Source organism: Rhipicephalus microplus, unplaced genomic scaffold, assembly GCF_043290135.1.
Source record: "Rhipicephalus microplus isolate Deutch F79 unplaced genomic scaffold, USDA_Rmic scaffold_17, whole genome shotgun sequence".
In the NCBI taxonomy this organism is placed as follows: domain Eukaryota; kingdom Metazoa; phylum Arthropoda; class Arachnida; order Ixodida; family Ixodidae; genus Rhipicephalus; species Rhipicephalus microplus.
Window position 1 is genome coordinate 4,850,009 of NW_027464590.1, and position 27,246 is coordinate 4,877,254.

The 27,246-nt window shown below is 47.1% G+C and overlaps 2 protein-coding genes across 12 annotated transcripts in view; one reads left to right on the forward strand and one right to left on the reverse strand.

Moving 5' to 3' along the window:
* Positions 1-1,410, reverse strand: part of LOC142785026 (uncharacterized) — a 30,958-nt gene extending 29,548 nt beyond the window's left edge. Inside the window, exon 1 of the mRNA XM_075883451.1 lies at positions 956-1,410. Within this exon, the coding sequence (XP_075739566.1) occupies positions 956-1,056 (101 nt within the window). The 5' untranslated portion in view covers positions 1,057-1,410. The remainder of the gene's footprint in view (positions 1-955) is intronic.
* Positions 1,395-27,246, forward strand: part of LOC142785024 (uncharacterized) — a 424,940-nt gene continuing 399,088 nt past the window's right edge. For all 11 annotated transcript variants that reach the window (XM_075883440.1, XM_075883442.1, XM_075883443.1 and 8 more), the window contains exons 1-2: positions 1,395-1,529; positions 23,338-23,425. In XM_075883440.1, coding sequence (XP_075739555.1) covers positions 23,349-23,425 — 77 coding nt within the window. In that variant the 5' untranslated portion in view covers positions 1,395-1,529; positions 23,338-23,348. The remainder of the gene's footprint in view (positions 1,530-23,337; positions 23,426-27,246) is intronic.

The following is a 27,246-nucleotide window of genomic DNA, read 5'->3' on the forward strand; positions in this document are numbered from 1 at the left end:
AGACAATAGCAATCATCCCACACCAAAATCTCTAAACAACTATTCGTACATATATACCCTCGCGCACTGCGTATTCCTCGGGTATTTCTCGTGCCCTGCTGCAAATCTTTCATAAAAACCTTATTAAAACCGGTAATAAATTAGTAGAACACGTAAGTTTACATTGTCCAATTATTTATGGGCTTTTAGCTGCAATTGCATTCTTGTAAATATATCGTAATTGTACTTAAGGCTGAAACTGAAAACATGAAATAGAAGTATACATTATAAATTATTACTTTATAAATTTATTGCTAAATTCCTCTGCAATATGCCGTGGATTTACGCGAGGCCAAAATGAAAACACACAATTGAAACGCAATAATGTAATAACATCCGTCTAAACTCGCAAGTGTAATAATTTATGTACTCAGTACTTAATTAACATAGTACTAACAACACATGCTATGAACGTATATGGACCCTCCCTTATAGCCAAAAGATTATGGGAATCACCTTCCTCCAGCTATGGACATAAATAGGCTGATAATATTCAAGAATAATAATAACGCATGCAACGAGAACAGACTGAACGCAGGCAATCAAAAGGTAATAAAAACAGTGCGGATAAGCTTACACTGTTCTATTAGTTACTGTATATGCTGCTACAGTACATTTGTGCCATGCCTTGCATTGCCTTAAGCCAAAGTGCAACATCGAAATGCAATGCACGATCGAAACGCATTAAATTGAAAACGCAAGTATAAACAATCGTGCGTAGCAAATGTATTCGCTGGAATAATTTCCAGATGCTCTACCGTGCATGTCATGTATAATTGAAGCCGAAAAGCAATCAGAATGTAATGAATAAATCATGTACGTGTAGCTCAATTAAATTACACAGCTACTGCAGCAACCGCATCCTGATATGCCGTGGAAGTGTAGAAAGACAAAACGAGCAGCATGCAGATCGTACCTTTCGTCTGCCGGGATCCGAAAGAATTTTATGCCGGTGTGTCGTGAAGAATTCCGACACCACTCAGCGCAGCACGATTTGTGATGACGGCGAGAATCCATGGATGCGTCTGTTTGGCTGAATCTTGCATGGGTTTCGCTAAAACAAACTTTACAGCGGTAAAAGCGGCCTTCGGGACACCGCAGGCTGTAGCATACATGGGCGCGCGAAAAGAAACGCCCCCTTTTCGCCGTGAGAGATAGGACGGCTGCGCAGTTCCCGTTTTCCACTTCGGGTGGCGCTCTTATTTTTGCAATCTCGAACTGCAACCTTTAGGTTCACTTGTGTAGTAAAAACTCCGGAGTTAATGAGTAACCTAGTAATAACTATAAAATAGAACAAGAACGTTCATTTAGGTAGTACAGCTCTCAAACGTTAGGATCGCTGCGGTCTCGGGACACAAAAACCGCGAAGTTTCACCGCCCAGGTTCATTCGACAACATTTTGTGGTTGTGGTCGGTGGAGTCATTGTCTGTGTCAACGTAATCGACGCGGGTCTCTAGCGCTCTGTGACAAAGCAACGCAACACTCGGCTGTGAGTACCAGTGCCTCTTACTTCATTGCATGTGCGCAGTAATGCCCAAGTGTTGAGAAAATGTGGTCACTTACCTTTCGAAATGGCGAGGGCCTATGTGAACATGTAGCGAGGGCCTATGTGCACGTGGGATGGACGCATCAGCAATCCGGCTGCAGTCCCTAAATGTAGCGAAACGTTTTCTCGGGCTTGTAGGGGGGGGGGGGGGTCGCCGAGCTGAGCAGACGTGCTGCGAATGAGCTTCGCAGTTTTCGCTAATTGTGCCGCCCTATTCTCCGTTTCATAAACCATGTGCAACGCTGTCAAAGCTAGCGCTCTTGTTTGCGCTGTGTAGTGCCGCGACGAAAAAGTAGTGCGTCGCTTGGGGTGTACGAGAATCAATACATGCTTCTCGGGAAACTTCTAAGCATACATATTTGTCATCATGTTAAAAAAACAAACGCCTGTGTTGTCGGATAAACAATCCAAATATGCGAGTTGGTAATTTATGTTTGTCGCTTTCGTATCAGGTTTTCGCTCTCCGCGCCGCCGTTTTTTTTTTTACTTGTTGTGGCACAACTGCTTCGAAAAAATGCTACCTAATCTATGAATTAACGTCATCTTACACGCAGCACTCGCTCACATCAACGAGGTAAACCGACAATGCGGTATGATCGCGACAAAATCGCCATGCTGGTCAAACCTCGGTGCCAGCTCAGCAGGTGCCGGCCCTCACAAGGGAACACGGTATGCTACAAATGAATAGATACGTGCAGTTCACTTCCGCGTGCAAGTGAGTTGAAGTTACTGAAAAAAAAAAAAACGAGATTTCGAATTGAACTCGCTAAAATTATAAAAAAAATGGCACCACGTGGATTCGAACCCATGCACTTCAAAACTACGGTGAACTCTCCGGAGCGACGCGTCAGACCACTCGACTACGAAACCGCTTTTTTTTTTCTTTATTGTCGACTACGAAACCGCGCGGAGCAACATGTGTTTTCTTTACGGACAACTTGCCTAGCCTTCTCAGCGTTGCACCTGATCTATGAAACGGAGTATAATTGCTTCCTGGAAATCATCACTGTAGTGTCCGTGAGCATCCCTGGACTCGATTGATACCATTTTTGGTCCGGTCAACCGGACTTTTCGTCAATTTTCGACGTTTTCTTCACTTGTGCGACGCTAGGCTTAGCGCACCACGCCTAGGCTTAGCACGAGTACGGCCGCGGCGCGCAGCTGCGTCGGCCGCCCGGCCCGACTCTTCATCGCCGAAGATGGCCTCGGCCTCATCGCAGCTCAACGCCGTTTCCCACAACCGTTTCGCGGCCCTTGCTACGGAAGACATGGACTTTTGTGCTGGCGGCAACGACACTACGGCCAACGTTTTTAGATAGCGGCTAGGTTCCTTTTGGCGTTGTATAAGTGGTTGCCAGACTGGAAGGGTGGTTGTTGCCAAATTGCCGCTAAATTTGGCCGAAAAGTTTTCTCCTGTAGTTGTGGCTTCTCCGTAAGAGTTTGATGCTATCCGCGGTGCATTTCTTGGCTGAAAATTTTTCTCTTGTAGTTGTGGCATTTCCATAAAAGTTTGGTGCTGTCCGCGGTGCATTTCGCGAGTGCATGAGCGACGCTGGCCGTTTTAATTGACGGAATGAACCGAGCCTAGCAGAAGTCGCGCGTGGTGCGGCTGTGCAATTAAGAGGCCGTTTTAATTAACGGAAGGAACCGCGCACAACAGAATTCGTTTTATTTAAGGAATGAACCGCGCCTAGCAGAAGTCGAGCGCGGCGCTGCTGCGCAATTAAGAGGCCGTTTTAATTAACGGAATGAACCGCCCATTACAGAAGTCGAGGCGTGTTCTCTTGCTGTGTGCGCAGCTGTGCGATTAAGATATCGCGTCTCAGTATTAGGGATTGTGGGGAACACTGAATAGAGTCACAGGAGGTGATGCGCTGCCCCCCTCCCCCTTACTTTTTTTTTCCTTTCTCAGCTGATCGTGTCGCGTCGACCGCGCGCTACGACGGGACCGCGCGCTACGACGGGACCGCGCGCTATTGGACTGTCGAAGACGCCACCGCTTTGAGCGGCAGTTCGACCTGCAGACAGTCGGGAACAGCACAGAAGCGGCCGCCGACATCCGAGTGATGGGGAATTTGCAAGGACCTCGGCTTAATTATGGTGAACCAGGATGCAGTAAGTCGTCACGTACAATCGCCCCGGCAAAAAAACGAGCAGACCCACACTTCAGGTACAATGGTTGCAGGAAACAGCTAGCTGTCCCAGCTCCGCGGCACATCATGATGCAGGGTAGACAGGGGCAAGGCTCCTTTTTTTGCCTCTCGAGACGTACTTCGTCGTTGCACGTCTCATCGTGAAAGACCCTTTCCTTCGATTAATGGAGGTGATCGCTCGCCTTCCAGACATACATAGCTGTAGCATATCAGACATACCCCGATTAACCAGCCTTGGAACGCTTATTCATCGCATGTATACACGAGTCTGAACGATATGTCTTGTGCTGACACAGCTAGGGGAAGCGTAGCGTCCTCCGTCGTAGCGTGCGGTCGACGCGACACAATCAGCTGAGAGAGAAAAAAGAAAAGTAAGGGGGAGGGGGGCAGCGCATCACCTCCTGCGACTCTATTCAGTTTTCCCCGTAATCCCTAATACTGAGACGCGATATCTTAATCGCACAGCTGCGCACACAGCCAGAGAACGCGCCTCGACTTCTGTAATAGGCGGTTCATACCGTTAATTAAAACAGCCTCTTAATTCTGCTAGGCGCGGTTCATTCCGTTAATTAAAACGGCCTCTCCGTTTTAATTGATTGATGGATGGATCCATCCGTCCGTCCATCCATCCATCCATCCATCCATCCAAATTTTTAGATAAATAATATTTGACATTTTGCCTAAATGGCGATTTCATTCCCCACACCGTTCACCCTAATCCGAAAAGTATTTCGATGGAGTCACTCTCAGAATGCTTTTCTCACACGACAGCCTTCGGATTCAGCCTTTTGTCTGCCCAGGAACTTCCAGGAACTTTTTATCTGGATTACCAGGCTTCAAAGCTTTTTTTTTTTTTTTTCGTGCTGCTCCTCAGGTGAATAGCGGAACCCATAAAAACATATTTTGTGCATTAGTCAAGTATGAAATGATGCGAGAACAAGACTTTTGAAAGCCAGCGTGAGAAAGACACAATGTAGGCTTCACTTACAGAATTTTAATTGAGTTTAATAGAGCAGCACATTTTAGAAATCTTAATCACAGTAGCAGGAGTGCAGGACCTCTAACTTTAAGCTTTTGAATATATTGGCAAGAAATCTGAATATACGCAATTCTGTGTTATGAATTTGTTTCCACCTATAATTTATACACATTTTAAGAGCTTCTAATTACACAATAGATGAAGAGAGCTTCTTAGATGACTACATGAAAATTTCAAGTAGCTAAAACATTGCTTTCCAAATGCCCATTATGCCTACGCACAGGCCGACAATGCTAAGTGAGTGAAATTAATAATTTGCTCACCATGTATGCCAAAGATCCGCCACATGCTGCGATTCCAGCTGGCCCCGTCACAGGTCACGGAGTCAACATACAAGCCCGCTCGTTCAGCCAGGATGGTGTACTCTACTATGATTTTTGCAAGTATAGCTGCTTGAACATTGCTTTTCGAGGCAAAAACGCCAAGTATTTGTGTCCAACTCGCTAAAAAATGGGCAAGAACAATGATGGTGCAAGATTACCATGTTACTTATGTCATGTGTTTGACGGTAGTCTCTTTTTAAAACAACTTACCGGTGTAGGGTTGAAACAGCACAACCATCCCGTGGTCTGCAAGCACATCCTTGTGGTTACTCGGGGTCCGCCAGCTCGACATTTCGCTTCTGTTGTTTAGGTGCCGGTTCTTGGTCGCAAATGTTTCTCACCTTTCGTTTCACCGCCTTTTTAGGTACAAGATGTGTCGGATAATCTTCGAAGACCGTAGGGACAGCATCGGACTTCAGACGTGGCTTGTCTCGGGCGATTTCGTTGACGACACCGTTCACCGTAGTCTGAAAATATCGTTCGATGTAGCCACTCTCAAAATGTCTTTCACACACGACAGCCTTCGGCGTCAGTCTCCTGTCTGCCCTCTTGATTTTGCTCTCCCATTCTGCAAGCCGTGCTGGGTCCGTCGGTGCGGTGAACAAAGACACCTTTTCCTCGTTCGAACGATATCCGCTCCGGCACAGCGGCACAAAACACGTCCTTTCTTTGCATTGCCGCTTAGCCTTCAACATCTTAGGACGTTGCTGCCCACATTTTGCGACGACGAACTTGACACTACAACAGGTCGAACACTGACAGCTGTCAAACGCTGAGCAAAGCATGGGACGACAGGAGCTTGGCGGCTCTCATGCACCCACTCGTCCGGCAGCGCCACTTGCGGCCACTGCGCGCAGTCATCACGTGCGGGGCCACCCTCTCTCGTACGGAATGCGCGCGCTCCGCGCACTAGCCAGTATATTCTAGGCACTATAGCAACGCCAAAAGGAACCTTGCCTAGATAGCTTCAGTTGGCAAAGCGCGCGGCATTCCACTGGTGTGGGGCGGCTTACCGCAATCGCCAACCAGGCGGTGGCGCTGCGGTAGCGTTAGGATTAACTCTTTCCTTACCGCCAGGAAAAGACCCGTTGTCATGTGGTGCAGAAAAAAAAGTTTATCGTTATATAACAATGTTTTTTTTGTTAATTGTAGTATACCAAAATGTAGACAAATAAATGCGCTTTTTAATGATATAAATACAAAACATGTGTTTGCAACACAATAGCAGAAAAAAAATCCCAAACAACAAATTTTTCGCAACCACCGCAAAAAAAAAAAAATGTGGAAAAGTAAGCATGGTGGGCACAAATATCTCGGTAAAAAAAATTCAAGATATGCGTTTTGTGGCATATTTACATAGCTAACTATCCTAAAAGTTTCAACAGTACACATAAAAAAATTGTTAGCACAGCAGAGAAAAAAGTTAGCACTTGTGATTACGGGACAATTTTCTGAGGGTGCAAGAAAAAAAAATTTATCCGCAGATAAAAAATATTTTAGATGTTCTGCAGCCCATGAAAATGTAGAGGAATGAATGGTCTAGTTATTTCAATAAATTTAGAACAAGTTTTTATTACACAGTAAGAATAAAAAAATAACAAAAAATTCTCAAGGACACAAGTTTTCTTTTTTTTTTTTCAAAAAAAAGTGAGTGTAACAAGCGAAAAGATGGCAATACAAATTCTGAATATACACTGGTTAGGTAGTAGTTACTTCTAAAGACCACAGAGGTTACAAGAGTACGCGTAAACAACTGTGAGACCACACAAAAATGTTATCCCTTGTAGTGGCGGTGCCACTCACCAAAGCAGTCTCTGGTCGCGATGAAGCACAAGTAAACGCTACACGTTTCACAAAAGACACTCGTCTTGTGCTCAACCTTGCGGCTCGCATAGCAGAGCTTGCAGTTGCGCCTTGTTTCCATCACTTTTGGCTTGTGCGCAGACTCTCGAGGGGGAGGGGCGCTGCCAAAACCTGTGGCTTCAATTCCCAGTAGCTGCTTCACAAGCTCAATTCGGAAGGCAAGCTGGTCATAACGAGGTGCTCGGTGCAGTTCTGGAATTTCGGGGTGCTCTCTCCTATGGGCCTCAAAAAGAATAAAACTGTTCACAACAGCGATGTCGATGCAGTGGAAGAACAAAGTTTTCCACCATCTGATGCACTTCATCAACACATTGTACGATGCGATGAGCTGGTCTGACCTGTCTACTCCAAGCATGCCTGCATTATATTCTTCAATTAGTCTTGGTTTCCTAATTGGGACCTTCTTCCATTGGCCAGCGATCTTTACTTTCCGTGTTGCAGTCACATGGCTGTTCGCAGTATGGGCAGTGCTCATCATGTGCACCGCGCGTCTGTCCTTCCATTGAAGGTACAGGACGCCTTGATGCCGCAGCCAGCGAACATCTCCCCTCTTGGCCTTTTTCTCCCATGTGGAGTCCTTCAATTCCGCAGGGAACGTGCGACGATCCTTCCGTGTCGTTCCACAAGCAAGAGTCTTCCGCTCCAGGAGGTGTAAAAAAAGAGACGTAGACGTGTAAAAATTGTCCATGAATAGTGTGTATCCCTGGTCAAAATACATTTCGCACAGGCTAGTCACGACATCAAATGCGAGTCCATTTACGCTCAATGTCTCACGCTTCCCGGTGTAGACACTAAACTGCACTGTGTAGCCGGAATTGGAGTCGGCGAGGACCCACAGCTTGTATCCCCACTTGACAATCTTGTCGCGAAGATACTGTCGTATTCCCGAACGGCCTTTAGATTTCACCATTCTTTCGTCGACGGAAACGTAACAGTCTGGCTGAAAATGCAGCGCAGATGCATCATTGATGTGCCGAAGTAAAAAAGCAATTCGGTGCAGCTTGCCGTCTGTAGCGGGATTGGTAGCTTCATGATCCGTCACGCTCAGCATACCGAGGAAGGAGAAAAAAACGTTTTCTTGGCATAACCCCACGTGGGATTAGCCCAGAAAACAACTCTGCTGTGCTCCAATAGAGGTGCAGGCGAGGCAGTTGCACTATCCCCATGTAGATGAGGAGTCCGATGAACTTCATCATTTCATCTGGGGAAACATTTTTCCACGATCCGTCGCGTTCCGAGTACGTTGGTTTCTCGAGGTTGTGCGCCCAGGCGTATTTATTTGTGTTCTCTCACATCGCTGTGACGAGTTCCGTTGTGAAAAACATCCAGGGCTCGAAGAAACCGACTAGCGTTGCTCCGTCGCGCCATGCCCAGATCAACTCCCGGTTTCCGTCTTGGACAAAACTGCACGCGCTGTGCAGCGGGAGGCATTGAATCGCGCCCATAGGACGTAGAGACCCTGCGGATAGAGATAATAACTGTGACAACACGCTCGGTCCCCTCGCGGGCGCTCAACAACGCGATAAATCCCGTAAAAAAAACTCGCCGTCGAGCTGACGAAGACGTTCCCGGTGTGTTGAGGGCCTCATCGCTGTCTGTGCTAAACTCCGATGATAGGGAATCTTCTTCAGGGCCACTGCTACCACTTTCATCCGAAAAATCTACTGTAACAACACTAGAATAACGAGAAATAAGATTCCTTTCAGACCCAGCGCGCGACGCCGACGCCATGGCTGCCGTTATCGCCAGACGCTCGCTTATCTTCCAAGCAAGGTCAAAAATCACCGGGTCTCCGGAAACCGAAACCGAAACTGACACGGGTTGTGTGCTTCCTGAGCTTCATTTCAGATGGTGCCTCATGTCCATTAGGCGCGTTGGGGCGCGGGAATTTCAACTTGAACCCATCGATCAGATTGACCGAAATTGAATAGGCGCGGTAAGGAGAGTTAAGGTTCCTAGATGAAACAAGGTAGCGTCACTCATTGTTCTCGATCCGTCCTCCTCACTCTCTCGATTACTCCTCTTTTTCTCTGCCATCCCCGCGTCTGTAATTGGTGCATTACTTGCACGTGATCTTGCAAAAGGCTGGTGGTGTTATTTATTATTATGCAAAAGGTTCAAAGCGAGCACGCATGCGCATATGGCCCCAGCCAGATTCTCGCCGTGACCAAAGACAAAATCGTAACCAGAACATAAACTGAAGAGCAGGAGCGTTTCGGTGCGCGCTAAGTCGACCAAGATTGTTTCGCCATGCTCGTTCAATGCAACATCTGCGTTTTTCAGCAATGTTGCGTTGCCGTAAACAACAGAAAATGGTTTCGCTCTGTTCAACTTACCTCGTGCTTTCCAAGATGAAGCGCACCATGAAGTGCAACTATGAACCATTTCACGCGAATGCTTTCGTGCAACTCCGTCAACGTATGTCGACGCGGATCTGCGAAGCGAGTTCACTTGTTGGTTTTTATTGAAACACCAGGCGCGCGTCTAATGCGTGTCTAGTGCATGCCAGTTGGTACAAATACATGTGGGTATGCACGTATACAGAGCAGCTGTAGGTTGTAATCAACGCACCTTCAGAAACATTTCACTCTTGACCAGTTCCCGCTTGAGCCGAAACACGCTGCTTCGAGACACCGCGCCAGTAGAACTCTCACTTTTCAGGAAGTTCCCAGCACCGTATCAGAATCACTTGGCATCACCATTGTCCAAATGGGCACATTTAAAAAAAAAAAGTCATCGCAGTGCTGCTGCACAAGTGTTCGTACCAGTCTGGTCGTAGTTTTTCTTGCGTGTGCACAAGCCGGTTGTAATCAATCGTCACAACGTCGCACCCTGTGTCCACTTACAGGATCCAGCAAGAAGCACGTTCACTGTGTCACAGACGAACAAAACACAATCTGAGAAGTGGACTAGTTAAAACTGGACGAAATACCGCGGCCGTGGAATTAAAATGTACTACGGGAGATGCCATGGCTAGTGGTGTACAGTATAGAACTGCACAACGTTGCCGGTTGAGTAACGCACATCCCGCTTGCTCTTGTGCTGTGCCGTTTATGTTCATAAAGGTAACTGTTTATTCTACGTCTTATTTCGTTCCATTTTGTTTCATTTACATCTATTCACCCTAGCAACAGAATCGAAACATTCGCTTTTGAATGAAAGTTTTAAACCTTCTAGGGGGCACTTCAGGAACATAGGCGAAGAGGAAAGGGAAAGGTGTCGCTACCTTGGAAACTTGTTTCATCTAGGGACCTTAGTTAGGATCGATCTCGGCGCGTCGTCTGCTACTGCTACAACGGGAAAGGTGCCGACAGGAGACTACCGCAGTGGTTAACTCTTTTATTTGAGGAGCAGAAGTGAAACTTCGCTCGCGTTTAACCTTTACCGAAAAGAGCTTTTTCGTTTTTTTCGCAACATTATAACTAGAAACAAACAGCACGTAAGACATGACAAAAAGAAAAGGCAAACTGTACAGCGCGCTTACCTTCATTCCTGTTCGCGTTGTAGCCGGCGTTTATTTTGGGCCAGTATATGTGCAAATCACCCCAGGATCCCGTAATGCTCAGCGATATTCTAACCTTACCGGAACATGTGTTACACGGCCAAAATCCGCTGAAAAGCTTAGAAAATCAAGAACCAGCAAGGAAGCCAGAAAAAAATTGTTTTGTAATTTTTATTTGACATCGTGAAACTGAAAGCAGCAGCTGCATTACTTACAGGGACATATTTACAAGGGTTAAGTGGTCAGAGTTGTACTGCAAGCCTTCACATCAGCTTCACTTTCTTTCTAGCAGATGCGACTTTTTCTGAAGAGCTCAAGCTTTTACAAGTATCTCTGGCAGCGAAATGCAGTGTTAGCACTATGTAAGAGTGAAGAAGCTCTGCCGTAGTGGTGATCTTGTGAACAGAACAGCCCACACTAGTAATGTCGCAGTCTTCAAGAACGTCGAGGAGGCTCCTAAATGTCTCCGAGCAGAGCCGGTTCTTTTGCAGCTCATCCGAAATTTTGGCTTAGATGCCTCGAAACATACAGAAGAGAAGCAGCTCTGCGGTAGTGGTGACCTTGTGAACAGAACAGCCCACACTAGTAATGTCGCAGTCCTCAAGAGCGTCGAGGAGGCTCCAAAATGCCTCTGAGGCTCCCGTGCTTTGGAGAGGCAATTTGAGGCTCCCGTGCTTAAATTCCCTCTCCAAAGTGAGAAATGCCTCTGGGCACTCCGCATTTTCGGACTGGATATTACATACACAGTCAGAACACCTCTGATGCTTGAGGTAAGAGCGGACAAGATAGCCGCACAAGTAGTAAATAACACAGTCCTGTGCTGCTGGTGTGGAGTACCCATGATCAGGTGCTGTCGGTGTTTCATTCTGTGCAGTAGAAGAGATTTCAGCCAACTTTGCTCGAATAGCCTCCTGGAGTCTTTCGTGGGACGACAGTGTGTCCTTTCTTCCCCTTTTCATGCTGTCTGCAACAGTGGCAAGCACAAAAGTCTGCTCATCACTCACGTTCCCAGTGACACAAGTGCTGATTGGTGTATACAGGCTCGGAAGCCTATATATGTGTGCAAAGCTGATTAGGGTAGGGTGATCCTCATCCCCTCCATAACTTATTGTCAAATCAAAAAAACCTCTGAAAAAAAAGGAAGACGTGTTTTTTTATAAAAGCAATGTGTGCAAACATAAACGTGATAAACAAAAAGAACAAACGGCTTAGCTCTAAAAAATCCTGGTTTAGTTTGCCCGTGAGCACATAACGCGCTCCTTTAGAGAGATCCGTTATGAGGTCCCGTACTGATGCAAGCGTAACACGAAGCGACTCCATTGTAACTTGCGATGTAAACATCACTGTCCCATTGGTGATATGGTTTTCCTTGGTCTTATTTACAGCATCAAGGAACTCCTGGATGACCTTCAAAATAAGCCAGTGAGCAAATTAATTTCACAACAATGCAACAGATGTTATGAAGCATTATCTGTACTATTTCACAACAGTGCAACAGATGCTGTAAAGTATTATCGTTACCTCAACTTCCTTTGACGAACTTGTTATTCCAAACTTCGGAAGCTTCACATTCAGGGCATCGAACAGGTTGTTCACCATGAGGGTGAATTGAGCAGTTCCATGGCAGTCTTTCAGGTCAGACTCCTCTAACGGCTGGTACACTTTTAACCCAATGGCAGTGCTTCGGCTGAAAAGCTGAGAACAACATATATGAAAAATTTGCGGCTTTATTTTTATAAACAAACATTTATGCATATAAACAAGCAGTTGTCAACTATGAAAGGCATCTAAATATGGTAGATAGGGCATTTTTGTTTACCTGTACAGCCAGACTCACGTTCATCTTTCGCAGATTGTCTGGGCTCACGTGCTCCTTTGTCAATTTCGGAACCACCTGAAGCTGCTGTTTCCCATCTACTTCTTGGAGTCTTCGATAGTGGTCAAAGTTTATTTTATGTTCACCGATCTGCAATGTTTAAAAACAACAATGAGACGAAGAAAGGTGTTCCATTGCAGAAGCCACTCCTTAATTCAGAGTTGCTCACGCATGAAAAATAAGTAAAAACATTCTAATCTACTTACCATGCCATACTTGTGGTGCATGAGATTGTTCCTTATGCACTGGATGATGTGCGGTACATCGCACAGGAAGTAGAGATGCTGATCAGGTACACAAGGATGGTCAACTCTGTGTTTCGGTTCATGAAGCTTGCCTTTGATAACAAAACATGACCACATGGCCTTGTTGGTGCTGGCACCATCGCTGATAACAGCAACGACTGTTGCATTGTGCTTGTGTAACTGCAAAATGGCTTCTAAAACAAGCCTAGCTAGCACTCTTCCAGCGGCTGCATGTCTCGTAGCAAAACTTGCAATTGGTTGCACCCAGGAGTGAAATAAAGGCACAAACATGACTACCAAAGCGTGGTCGGCTGTTGTTTCCGAGTCATGACCATCTCCATAATCAACGAAGCCATCAACCTTGTAAGTACTCGTGTTAAATGCGACAACCTCTCGCACCTTCATCTCGTCCAGTACTAGCGTTCCGTAGCATTGTACTCCTGCTTTGTTCATCATAAAGGCCCCAATACTGTCAAGAGATACCTTGTTGAAGCCGAATTCACATGGCATTCCTTTCATCATTTGTCTCAGCCTTGTGGTTGTTGGAAGTGGCATGAGCTTCATTTTTGACATTAGTCTATAAGCTCTTGGGCTTGAAATTCTCAATAGAAGACAAGTCGTGAGCCATTCCTGTTCATAACGCCTTCCTCGTGGCGATTTCGCCTTTGCGACTTTCAATGCTGACCTAAAAGCAAGTTGCTGTGCTTGCGGAAGACTTTCCACTGCTTTTTCAACTTTGCTCGCTGAAACTTTAGACAAACAGCGTCTCAGTGTAGACGCTTCTCTTCTAGCTCTTTCGCGAAACACATTGGCCCTGATGGCCTTTTTCTTTAGGTTGAGTTTCACGTTCAGCCTTCCGTTTTGTGCTTTTTTTTAGGACGACGCTTCATTCTATCACCAAAGTTTTTTTTGTTTTTTTGCATGGAGGGCACAAGTGCTTACCTGACAGCACCATGCATTTCTTGTTTCGCCCTACACCCTGCCTTTTCATGGCTGCCTTTGACGATAAAATACCTGGAAACAGCTCACATTTACACCCAGGGCAAATCTTGAGCGCATCGATGTAGCGAAAAAACATTGTTAAATTCTTCTGGCTTGTTAGCAGGGTCGGAATGTTTCCATCTTTCTCGATGTAGCTGCACGGCGGAACAAGCACACCTCTTGAACTAATTTCAGTCGCCAAGTCTTGCCGGATTACAACCGCCTTTTCAATGTACACAACGCCCCCAGACTCTTCGAGATTGTAGAAGATAACTTGGATGGTAGAAGTCCTCACATTCCACGAATCAAATGTCGGGCTGCCCTGCACAACAGCAAGCCAGGGCGCAGTTCCTAGCGTGATAACATCAGTGCATTCATCAACATCCATGCCATCACATGCGTCAGTTTCGTCATACAAATATTTATCACTTTGGCAGGAAGAAGCTTGGGCGGAAACCACTGACCTCGCTTTGGGGGGCTTTCTTGCCGACTTCGGCACCGTTGGTTTTGAGAGATGCTTAGGTACGTTCGGAAAAATTCGAGGTACAGCACGCTCCTTCAGTGTCCATCTGCCTCGCGGTATCGTTACGGTTTGACCGTTCACTGTGTGCTCGTAGTAGCTTATGATGTCTACAGGCTCGAAATGAATGTCACAGACGTACGTTTTTGGGGTTACCTTAAAGTTATTCTGTGGAATCGCGTTTTGCCATGCCTTCTGTAAGTCAGGGTCCTTTGGGGGCTTGAAAAAAAGTCGCGGTCCGGGATTTGCAGCTGCCGAAGCATACCCCGAACGACAGCCGGGCGCGCTGCACGTCGGCATGTCGAGAATCCGCGCTGACACTTCACGGTATCCACTGCAAAGAGTTCATACCACTGTAGAACCTGTCCAAGCTGGAAGTACAGGCGTGATGAACGTGCGAGCGCCAGAAACACACCAAAAGCACGTGTCTGAAGCAAGCGTCACCGCTACTCACTGCTTCCCAACCGATCTCAACGGAATGCCAGCGCCACCTTTCGCAAGGGCGACAAAACGACACCGCCTCTCGAAGCGAGTTTGCAAACTGAAAAGTATCTAAAAACGTTGACTACGACCACCGACACGATAAACGACCAAGAGGTGCTAAGCAGCACCGGCCGCACCGCAGTCGCGGTGCGTGGCAACGACTTACACCCAAGCGACATCGCGGGATGGAAATTCTCCGGAAAACAAGTAAGCCAACGACTTAATAAGCCCCAGCTTAACGAAGTTACCCAAAGCAGCAAGCCAACTCCGCAATTTAGCGAAACTCAAGCAAAACGCATGATAGCGAGAATCGCTAAAGCGTCCCGCATGCCGCTGAATTTGCCGCGGGAAGAGCAGAAGATTGTAATACGACAGAGAGGAGGGCTATTCCTAGCGAAAATCGAAGCTGACATCGTAATGCCCGCAGTCATAACAGCAGCCAACGTTCCCAAGACCGCAGTGAAAGCAGATACGATTTGTACTAATCCCACGCAGAACATCATTGTGATCAGCAAGCCCGATGAAGGACGAGCACGTTACTACGCAAGCGTACGCTCCCTGTACATTGGGGGCCGTAGCTACGGAACGCATGCCTACTGCACCGCGCCTCGCGGCACAGTGAAAGGAGTAATCCGTGGCATCGCAGTAGAGAACACTGCCGAAGATCTGCATGAGAATATCGTTAACCAAGGAAACCCGCAGGCCCTCGAAGCGCACAGGATTGGAAACACTACCTCCATCGTCATTTTGTTCGCAGGAACAAAGGTTCCCAACTACATAAAGTACGGCTCCATTATAGTAAAGTGTGGATTATACAGACAACACAACGTATGCAAGACATGCGGCAAAATCGGCCATCGAGCCGATGTATGCCCCACGCCGGAAACCAAGATCTGCTTTGCGTGTGGCACGCCTAACCTGGCGGCAGACCACGTGGCGCGGTGCAAGCCACGTTGCAAACTGTGTAATGGAGCCCACGCCACGGGCACGGAAGGCTGTACGAACAAGTACAAGGTGCCCTTCGTAGTTACTCGGCGCAGATGGGAGCGCAGAAACGCGGCGTCAACGTTTTCGTCGCAAGACTTCCAGCAGCTGCCACCGCAACAACAGAACGAAGCACGTCTATCAAATAGAGGACGCAGCCGCTCGAGGAAGCGGGACAAAAGCAGGGGACAATTGGCGAGCCACGGCAGAAGCACCGACAGCAAGCGCAGGGAATTACAACCGCAACCAGCAGCGACCGGGCAACGTGATAAATGAGGCCCAGGCAGTCAACCCGCAAGCAGCGAACCGCAATCCGCTCAACCACGTAGCTGAAGCGAAGGACAACACCATCCAGTCACTACGCAATGAAAATGCCCAGCTCAAGAGATGTATCGCTGAACAGAGAGCTCAAATGCAAGAGATGAACGTTAAGTTGAACGAACTCGTCAATGCACAGCAGCAGCAGCAACAGGTGACTGCTCAACAGGTGCAGCAGCAACAGGTCGCCGCTGCAGATTCAACCAAGACCCCCAACGCCAACGAAAAACAACACACTCAGCCATGGAGGTACAAGCCCCAGTTCCTACGGAAGCTAACAGCGCAGAACCCGAAACGATCGACGTTGCTAGGACAAGCGAACCGGCACCCAAGAAGCGAGCGCTCGAATATGCACGTGAACGAAGAGTCAACGCTAGGCTGGACAGCCTAGAAGAACGTCAAGATCGACTAGAACAGACCATGAAAGCCAACTACGAAATCCTGAGCCAAGCCATCAAAGTTACTAATGATCGCCTCGATGCAACCAACGCACGCCTCGACACATTGGTGACACCCGTACATGGCATGCAGTCTACCATACTAGGAATACAGACTAAGTTTGATGCACTAATACACGCGCTGATGGCGTCGGGACTAATCCCACAACAGGCCTTCACCCTACCGCAATAATGGACGGGACAATGGCAACGGGCACTGCTAACCACAGAAACAGAGCACAGACACAACAGCATCATCTCCTCATATGGCAGTGGAATCCGAACAGCATACAGGGTAGAAAAGCATTGCTACAACAGTACATACAGCAAAGCACCGAGAGACCCGACGTTATAATACTACAAGAAACGCTCAGTGAAACCCCACCGACGTTACAGGAGTACAGATCCTTTGTGAAGCCCCCTTGTGCACGAACAGTTAGGAAAGCCGCAGGGCAGGGGGTCTGCACCTTGGTAAAGAAGAATCTAACTTCAATAGATCACGAGCTGCTACCCAACGGTGCCATCGAGCACAGCACGGTCGAAATCGTCACCGGGAAGTGCAAGCCCCGTGAAAGCACTTTCATAATCAGCGTGTCAACAAATAGTCATGCCAACGATCCGCGCGCGTACTACGTGGACGTGGCAAAGTATCCCCACCGGCCAAGCACGTACGCAGCAGCAGTCATCGCAGCAGACACTGGAGTACTCGCAACGTCGGGAAGCATACGGTGCAAGTCGCCCACGCAAGCCGAGGAGTTTGCAATCGCACTGGCACTAGCGATCCCGGATTTCCGCACGGCCCTCAGCGACTCGAAGACGGCAATAGTCAACTTTGCTACAAACAACGTCCATGGAACCACTGCAAGAGTATGTTCAACTATAGCAAGACCGGAAACCAACATTACCGTCAAGTGGTTCCCTGCGCACGCCGGGGAGCTGGACATGGGCCCGAACCGCAACGAGGAAGCAGATACGGAGGCACACGCGCTAACTGGCCGTGGGTCTCTGTCAACGCATTCCTCGGAGCCGCAACGACCCGATGCCGAAGACGGAGAGTATTTTATCACAACCTACGCCGACGTTCTGCAGTGGTACAGAACAAGCAGACGCCTCTACCCACCGCCTCATCGAGACCTACAATGCAGAGAAGCAGCCACACTACGGCAGTTGCAAGTACAAGCCACATGGACCCCCGTCTGGGCAAAGCACGTTTGCGCAGAGGTTTACACTACTGATGTATGCCAATACTGCAAGAAGGCGCGAGCCACCCAGAGACACCTCCTCTGAGACTGTGCACCACCGCCGGGTAACCAAGAAGTAATGCCAACTGCCATAAGCAGCAAAATCATCAGTCGAGAGCCAGGCAACCAAAGAGACGTGGTCCAGCACGTGCTTAGCATCCTGGAACGCCAGTGGCCGAAAGCGGCGCCCCCACGGGATTGACGCGAGTAGGTTGCTGCTCTGGGACGTCCGAGCACGCTAGTGTCTCGCTTTAATCCCCCTACCCCTTCCCCCTTTATGCCGGATCGTCAATAAAGTTATTTCACTCACTCACTCGGGCTTGTAGGTTCACGACTTTTGAACAAAATTGTAGCCCATAGCAACAGAAGGACAGACGAAATGGCAGTCGCGTGTTTGACTGCATGCTCTGCGCTACCCGAAGTTTAGTCCATCAAGTGCCGAGACAGTTCATTTGCGGCAGGCACCAAACTTGAGAAGAATGGGTATTTGAACAGCACATAGCACGCAAAGCTTGCGGGCGTAGCGTTAGCGTAAGGTTGTCAAACGAGTTTTAGACCTATCGACGACATCATGACCAATGCCTTTTCAATATGCTGTATATCTGCAGGTGATTTGACGTTGGTTTCTTGAAAAATATCAGCGCTGATGTAGTTGTTGTACAGTGAAGTTGTCACGTGTGGCCTTAAAACAAAATCGACATAACCCACGTAAGTGGGAATCGGCGTTAAGCCACGAACGCACTAGCGGCGCCGCTTTTCTCTCTTTCTCCCGCCGAGCATAGAGGAATATCTGCCGCCGACCCAATCGCTCCTTGCGCTATTTCTGCCGCTGGATGGATATGGCTGTACTCTTTAGATCGGGCGGTGGATAGCGCCACCAAGCCGAAATACTGAATAAACCAAACACTATAGTTTTTTTCCCTTAAAAAGAGAGTTTGAGGATTCGTACTTTGCAGTGAAGAGTTTAATTTTCACTCGTGCCTTGACTTTAGCCCCCAATCACATAACCTCCTTCTAGTTAAGTCTACCCGCTTAGTCTATTTTACCCTCCCGGTCCCTAAACCCCAGTGCTTTGAAAAACTCTGCGCCATCATCCAGGACTATAGGGTGAAGCCTTTTACAGAACATTATCAAGTGTTCGGCAGTTTCTTTTTCCTCTCCACACGCACTGCATACTGTGTCTACCCCTTCGATTTGGCCCGATATGTCTTGGTTCGCAATACTCTCGTCCTGTCCTCAAACAGTAGAGAACTACCCCGAGTATTATCATAGATCCTTTCCTTGGCAATTTTCTCCTTAAAAGTTCGATAGATCTATAGTGTGGACTTCTTAATCATGTCCATTCTCCACATGTCAGTCTTCGTTTCCTTCACTTTCTTTTTAACCGATAGTTCTTTTTGGGTTGGCCACCTGCTGTTTCCACAGTGGCCTATTTCACAGTGCCCCATTTTTCCACAGTGCCCTATTTTTCATCACTGCTGCATCATTCCTGTTACCTTTAGTCGTCGCGTATATTTCGTGATCCCTCAGGTACTCGGTCCCATTGCTTATCCATACGCCCAGATATTTGTATTTATCTGTTATCTCTAGCGTGACCTCCTGTATTCTAAGCTCACTACCTTCGTTGTCATTGAAAATCATGACTGCTGATTTTTCCTTACTGAATCTAAAATCTAACCTATCTCCCTCATTACCGCAGATGTCCATCAATCTCTGCAAATCTTCCTTGTTGTTGGCCATTAGCACTATATCATCTGCGTACATTAATGCTGGTAGTGCCTGATCAATAAGTTTTCCTTGTTTGACTAAAGAGAGGTTGAAGCCCAGTCCACTTCCCTCTAATTTTGCCTCTAATCCTTGTAGGTACATCATAAATAATAAGGGTGACAGGGGGCACCCTTGCCTAAGCCCCCGTTTTACCTCTGCAGGCTTGGATACCTTTTTTTCCCACTTTATAACTACCTTGTTACCTTTATAGATGCCCTTCAAAAGATTAGTGACTACATGTTCCACGCCTAGTGTGTCCAGTATTCCCCACAATTCCTCTTGAACCACGCTATCGTACGCTCCCTTGATATCCAAAAATGCTAGCCACAGGGGCCTGTGTTCCTTTTCTGCTATTTCGATGCACTGCGTCAGTGAGAACAGATTGTCTTCCAACCTCCTGTGTTTCCGAAACCCATTCTGCAGTTCCCCCAGCACCCCCTCATCCTCTATCCATGCCTGCAGTCTTTCCTTTATAATCTGCATTGCCAGCCTGTAGACCACTGATGTCACTGTTATAGGACGGTAGCCTCATCCTCTATCCATGCCTGCAGTCTTTTCTTTATAATCTGCATCGCCAGCCTGTAGACCACTGATGTCACTGTTATGGGACGATGGTTGTTTATGTCAGCTTTGTCCCCCTTTCCTTTATAGATCATGCTCCTTCTGCTAAGTTTCCATCCATCGGGAACTTCACCATCGATTATTATTTTGCTCGCTGCCTCTCTCAAAGCCTGCTTAGACTTCGGGCCTAATGTCTTTATCAGCCCAATTGGCTGATAAAGCCGAAGCAAAGTGCCAATCAGCGACATGCGTGGTTGTCGCCATAGCAATGCACGGAGCTTGTTTTCTTTTTTTTTTTAGTCTGTCATTTTTCTCACGCCGTCGTTTTCTGAAGCACGCTGACAACGGCACCACGGACACCGAACGCTTTTTAGAGGAGATTAGACTCTACCCCTTCTTATATGACAAAACGATGCCTGATTATAAAGATAAGGAAGCAAAAATGATCAGATGGGATATTATAGGATCTATGTTTGGATTGACAGGTAAGTGGGGATTGCGTGGCTCATTGCGTGTTGAGCGCAAATGAATTGTCTGTTTTATTCACTCACTTCGCGGCGCATTTCGAGAGCGGCGACGCTGAAGCAACAGCAGACACGCCATCACGGTAACGTTGAGCGTTGCGAGGATGTCGTCGTCGCCGGCCATTGTTCGCACGATTGCACCGTAAAGTCGGAGAGCTCAGAACAGACGACGAAAAAGCGCGCGAAATCTTGCGAGCCGCTGTGAGACCGCTCGAGACTGTTGTCACGTGACTCCCGCAGATGTGGCCAGCGTGCCGCTTTTCACCGCTCGGCGGCGAAGACGCGCGTTATGCTGCGGCGGCACGCTTCCCGCTAGTGTGCTCGTACCCTTATGCGAAGCATGCGACCCTCGTCGATCCTCGTTGCAGAAGTTCATCAGCAAGACCTTTGCTTGCCCATACACTACACTAGAGAGACTTGTGCCATGACATCAGCTCTAGTATGCTGCGTGTTGCACGTGACGGAGATGAGGCGGCATGATAACTCGCGCCAATGACGTGCATGGACTTGCACTACTGGCCTGCGCTATGGTCTGCTGAGAAGGTCAGTAGACCTACGAGTATATTTATCATGCCACTGTGCTCCTGCAAGAAATTCATACCCAAGATGACCTGTTTACTACACTTGGAAAGAGTAACGAAAATTGCGACTGATAAATCATCGATCTTGATTCTTGCGTTGCACTTTTCGGTAGGTGTTAGGAAGTCTGAGCTCGGGCCTCACAGGCAGCGGCTGGCGCCGTGAACGGGTGTTTAGATGAGCGGAAGTCTTTGTGGAATAGATTTGGAGCTGTTAAAAGGTGTCCTGGACATGTACCTCGCAGCTCCACCAGTCTCACGACGCAGAAACAGCGGAAGTCTTATATAGGAGAGCGCATTTTAATTATATGCAAGGCACTCGCGAAGAACACTAGCCAAGAACTCTGTCTTCCTTTTTTGCTGTGCGAGCTCTTCCCTGCTGATTGAATGCAGCAATATCAGGGGCCCCACTCAACTACGGCTTTTTGTATATACATTTGCTAATAAAAATTTCTTCTCTCTTTTCTTTTGAGAATTTTCAGATAAGTACTAGCATGAAAAGATGAATTTTGTTTCAGAGTTGGAGTATTGTATAGTTTAATAATCACGTCAAAGAGTTCTGTACAACAAACATGTCGAAGCACTCTTAAGTAAAACAAATTATGTTCCGGACTTTGCCTAACCACATAACAGGAATGCATAATTTTTTTCAGGCTTCATTGGCACTATTGTCGCACAACTCTTTATGACAAAGGCCTTAAAATTCTCTATTCTTTTTTTTTTTGCCTCTATGGTACCAGTGGCAGTGAGACCAAAGGCTGGGGCTGAAATGTTCCTGAAATTGAGGGCTGCAAGAAAAAAAGTTACACCATATCCTTGGAATGAATGATGATAAATGGGCAAAGTGTCTGTGCTTCCGTCCATCCCTGTGCATCCGTCTCTCTCGTTCTGTCACTCACACTAGCGCCACCTCTTAGTGAGTCATACAACCAGGTGATTATGAACTGGTCGCAAAAAACATGCATTGACAGACTCGCAGCTTTAGGAGCTTCACCCTTAATATAATCAAGCGATCAATGTTTTAGACGAGAGGTCGGCAACGTTTTGAGGTAGAGGGCAGAGTTGCGTGAAGCCCACATGGTCGTAGGGTGCACAGCAAAATTGGGTGAGGATGTGCACTTTGCAGGGAAAAAAAATTTTGGCAAATTGTCGATTATGACATTCAAAAGTGGAATATAAGGCGTAACTTTGCAGCACACATGTCACAAGGTTGCAAATATTGGGCATGATATAGCAACAACAGAAACCACTCATGTAATGTGAATCGCGGTACTCAACATTTGTAGCCATCTCGTGAAAACGTCAACATCAAGATCGCTCGTCAACAGGCTCTGAAAGATGTGGAGGTGTTTATCGTATTGTTGTGGAGTGGGGGAGGTTGATTGGAGGGGGGGTGGACCGCGCAAAACTGCCCTGATAACTGTAGCTTGCCATGTCGTGCTCTACAGTCTGGAAGGGAGACCACGAATATACAATATTTAAGTGAAAAGTTAGCACCTTGAGACAGGGTTTACCAAATTCGGTGCATTTGGTGATGTCACACTGATGTGGCTTGCACAATCTTGTATAGGGACAGAAATTTGCATAACTTGGGTGGCCATTTTCATCTGCAGTGACAGAAGAGACAGAAAAGAACTAGAATGGTTGGTGTACGAGAGAGGTCAGGCTGTGCCGCTTGTACACCTTAATGGGTGCGTATTGTGTATATCCTGACTGGAAGTGAGTTCTGCTAGAATCTTTTGTCTTTGCACATTTGGACATAGATAGCTCTGTACTACTTCGTTTCAGTCTTTTCGTGTGAGAAATGTTCATACTGATGCATTACTGCAGCGAGATAATGTATATGAAGGAAAAGATAAAGATTTGATGTGGAAGATGTGAGTACAGTACATGTCCTGTCCATATATCGTTTTTTGTATTTATTACCATGCTGTAGTAATACATCAGTATGAACCCAGACCAACTCGCCCCCTCCTAGCCTGTATTCTATAATGGATTACAGGTTGGTGTGCTTGTGAGATAGTGGGACAGGTGTTGTGCCACTTCTATAAATTAATGGTCATAGTTGCTTAAAATCGCTTCATATTATTTCTAAGCATCCTATCTAGGTATTCTGTAGGTATGCTTTTGTTATGGGAGTAATACCCTTTTCGTGTTGCCTAATTTGGTAGTCATTCTTGTGTCTTGCATAGTTTGTTTAGTGCACATGTGCAGACAGCTGTATATGCATGCGCAACATTTAGCACTTTATTTTTTACATTTATGGCGTGGTTTCAGTCATAATGTGCTTGCGATATTCCTTTGCTGTGTTTTTGGACGCAATACACATTCAACTGATGGCAAGCGAATTTTTCAGACTGAAGCAAGATGAGAAGTAAAGCGACACCTCGTGTGTTGATGTCAGCCCGTCGGTCACCTAATAGCAAGGGCTTCACCATTGCAAGGTAAGCGAGCATCTTGCACCCAGCGTTGACCATCGAGGTGATAATTGTGACGATAAAAAACGCGGTTATCGAGATTGCACTGTGTGAGCTATCGCCAAAAGCAAGCATTAGACGGTCGTGATTTTTCCTGAAGGCGATCTATGGTGTGTCTACAGTAAGCGTCAGCGAGTTGATGCATTATGATGGAGCCTTGGTCATCAGGAGGGGTCTTATTAATGGGGGCTAAGGACGAAACATATGTAGGACTATGCAAGTGTTCATTGCTGAAGTTATTAGCGGAACCACTGGACGGCAGTGTAGGAAGTGTGCAGCGAGAAAGTGCGTCTGCATTCTGGTGCTTTTTACCGTACTTGTAGGTAATAGTGAAGTTATATTCTTGAATATGTATAATCCATTGACCAAGGTATCCTGATAAATTCTTGAGTATGTAAAGCCAACATAAGACATGATGGTCTGTAACTATAGTAAAATGACGGCCATGTAGATAAGGTCGAAACTTCTGCACCGTCCACACGACAGCTAAATACTCCTGTTCAGTAATGGTGTAATTCTTCTCTGCGTTGGTCGGGACGCGGCTTGCATATGCAACGACCCTTTCACAGATTCATCGCAGTAGAATACCTCCGATTTCGTAACTGCTAGCGTCAGTATGCAGGAGTGTGGGTGCTGTTTCATCGAAATGGCAATGTACTGGTTCAGATGTGAGAGCATTTTTTAAGATGGCTAAAGGCTCATTTTCAGGCAGGAGACCACTCAAAGCGAACACCGCAATCGAGTAATTTGTGCAAAGGTGCCGCTATCGACGCAATTGTCTCGTATGAATCGGCGGAAGTATCAAGCCAGCCCAAGAAAACTGTGTAAGTCCTATGTCCTTTCGGGACAAGGAAAAAGAACCGTCGATATTTTATCGAAATCGGGACGAATTCCATCGGTACTCACAATGTGGCCTTAAACATTACTTGTCTTGCCGGCAAAACGGCACTTTTTCGCGTTCAGCTGAAGGCCAGAGGTACCAAGGCACATAAGGACTTCGTCTAAACTGTGTAAGTGTTGAGAGAAGCTTGACGAGAGAACAATGATGTCGTCCAAATAGCACATGCAAGTCTTCCACTTCAGGCCATGCAGAACGGTGTCAATCATGCACTCTGATGTTGCGGGAGTGTCCATCTAGTGTCGAAAACGTCATCTTTTCTTTATCATCCTGATGCATCGGTATCTGCATGTATCGCGAATGTAGATCCAGACTCGAGAAGTATTGAGCTTCCTGTAGCGAATCTAAGGTATCATCTATACGTGGCATAGGGCATACATCCTTGCGCAAGATCTAGTTCAGCACACGGTAATGCAGAAGCACACAGAACCACACAGAACCATCTTTTTTTCAAACTAAGACGACAGGTGATGACTAAGGGCTAGCAGAGGGGCGAATTACGTTCAGTCTCAACATGTCAACGTTTTCTTCAGTAACCTTTCACTCAGCTACAGATACGCGATATGGCTGACGACGAACAATGGACGTGCCGTCAGTCTCAATCCGATGCGTGGTGACGCACGTCTGTCTCAATAGGGAGAATGGGCGTCAAACGAAGCTTCGTGCTTAGTCAGTTAGGCAAGCAACTGTTGATTCTGCAAAGGGGTCGGGTTGGAACTGATGGTAGCTTTGAGGGTGGAGATGAATGGGAAACGTTCAGCAGGATCTGGTGGAGCAACGCAAGCCAACGTTAAGCCCTTCTGAAGCAGAATTTTTCCAGACGTCAGATTTGATGCGCAAACGAATGCGAAGGTATCGTCCAAACGTACCAGGCCTGATGCGAAAGCTATCCCTCTGGTGACGCAGTGGACGCAGTGTACGGAGGGTTGTACCAGCACATCGCCGCTGTCGGTGACATCAGACGGAAGTGTAACAATTCGATGACTGTGTGAAGGTATCTCAGTGTCTTCTTCTGCATAAAAACAAAGTGGCGTCATCTGCGTTAAACAAATAGGAGGTATCGTTCATGTGGATAACACATTGCTGGCAGCAGATGAACGCGGTTGCCGTTGAAAGAAAGTCCCATCCTAATATTAGCTGTTGAGCACACAAACTAAGCATTGCACATTGTACACAATGTAGACGCAAACAGTGCACATAGCAGAAGGTCGAATGGCATCTTCTTGAGCAGTGAGCGAAATCGGTCCATCGTAGGGCGTAGTAACATTGCAGAGCCGTGCACACAAATCTCTGTGAATGATTAACAATTTAGCACCAGTGTATATTAATGCCTCCACTTCTATGCCTTCCACTAAAACAGATAATTATATTATAAGGATGTTCTGGAGGAATCTTTCGAACTTCGCTAAATGCAGCTTTTTTCCCAGAAGCTGCGTAATTTAGTTTGAGACAGGTAAAAGTGGCGATGAAGAGGAGACGGCAAGCGATGCCTGGCACTACGGTAGCGAGGAGCCATTTTAGGAGTCGGTGATGGTGAGCAGGAGCGATCGGGAAGCATAGCGTAAGGACAGTGCTGGAAAGTGGTCGCAGTGGCAAAGTCATTCCGGTCATAAGTGTCAAACCCACAATGCTCGTCTCGCTGACGCTTGCGACAGAAACGTGCGATGTGTCCACGATATCCGCAATAGTAGCATGCAGGTCTTGTCGGGCGCCATGGCTGATAGTAGGATTGGGTATTTGGCAGAGTGATTTGTTGGGCAAGTCGGTTCATTGGGTTGGGAACTATGGAAGCCAGGTGTACTGGTGCCGGTCGTGCATAGTAAGGATGGTTTGGCGTGCTGGGCGCCAGGGACGTCGGGTAGGCTGGTGTGTTGTCGTTAGCATTGATGGAACGAAGGCTGGAGTAAGTGCGGCGACTTGCGCTTACGTTAGTGGGTCTTTGGAGGCGTGAGGGTCTGTGGACGCATTACCAGTCATAGCCACCAACTCCTCCCTAACGACGCCCCGTAAATTTGTACTAGGGGTGTCTGAAGGAAGCTGACGTGCTGAAAAACCGAGAGACTGCAGTTTTTCTCATATCATTGCGCGTATCGTAGCTTGTAACGAGGGGTTGGCAGCAGGGTTGTCGGGGATGGCTGCAGGAGAGTTGTCCAGCTGCAGCCGTGCGGATTCGAGCTCATCTAGGCGCTGGCACATAGCCACACTGTCAGCAACAGTAGTTGCCCCGCCGCGGTGGTATAGTGGCTAAGGTACTCGGCTGCTGACCTGCAGGTCGCGGGTTCGAATCCCGGCTGCGGCGGCGGCATTTTCGATGGAGGTGGAAATGTTGTATGCCCGTGTGCTCAGATTTGGGTGCACGTTAAAAAGCCCCAGGTGGTAGAAATTTCCGGAGCCCTCCACTACGGCATCTCTCATAATCATATGGTAATTTTGGGACGTTAAACCCCACATAGTGGATGGTTAAAGAACAACCTATCCAACCGGACGCAATTTGTACAAATTAACCACACCAGTTCTAAACTTATCATGTCACCTCTGGTGTTCCTCAGGGTGGCGTTTCGGCTCCTGCACTATTTCTCATTTTTATCAATGACTTACCCACGGACATCCCAGTCAACAAAAGTCTTTTTGCTGACGCCTGTATCCTCTACAAAGAAATTACTTCTCCAGTTGACCATGTAGCATTGAATAGTGCACTGTCGGTTTTCGCATGGTGTGCTAACTGGCAAATGAGCCTTAATGTTAAAAAAACAGTTCTTTTGCGAATAACAAGAAAACGGCACATACATGAGTTTTCTTATGCCATAAACGATGACCCGGTAACAGTAGTCGCGCAGCACAATTGCCTTGAACTAACAATAACGTCTGACCTTAGATGGGATTGCCATGT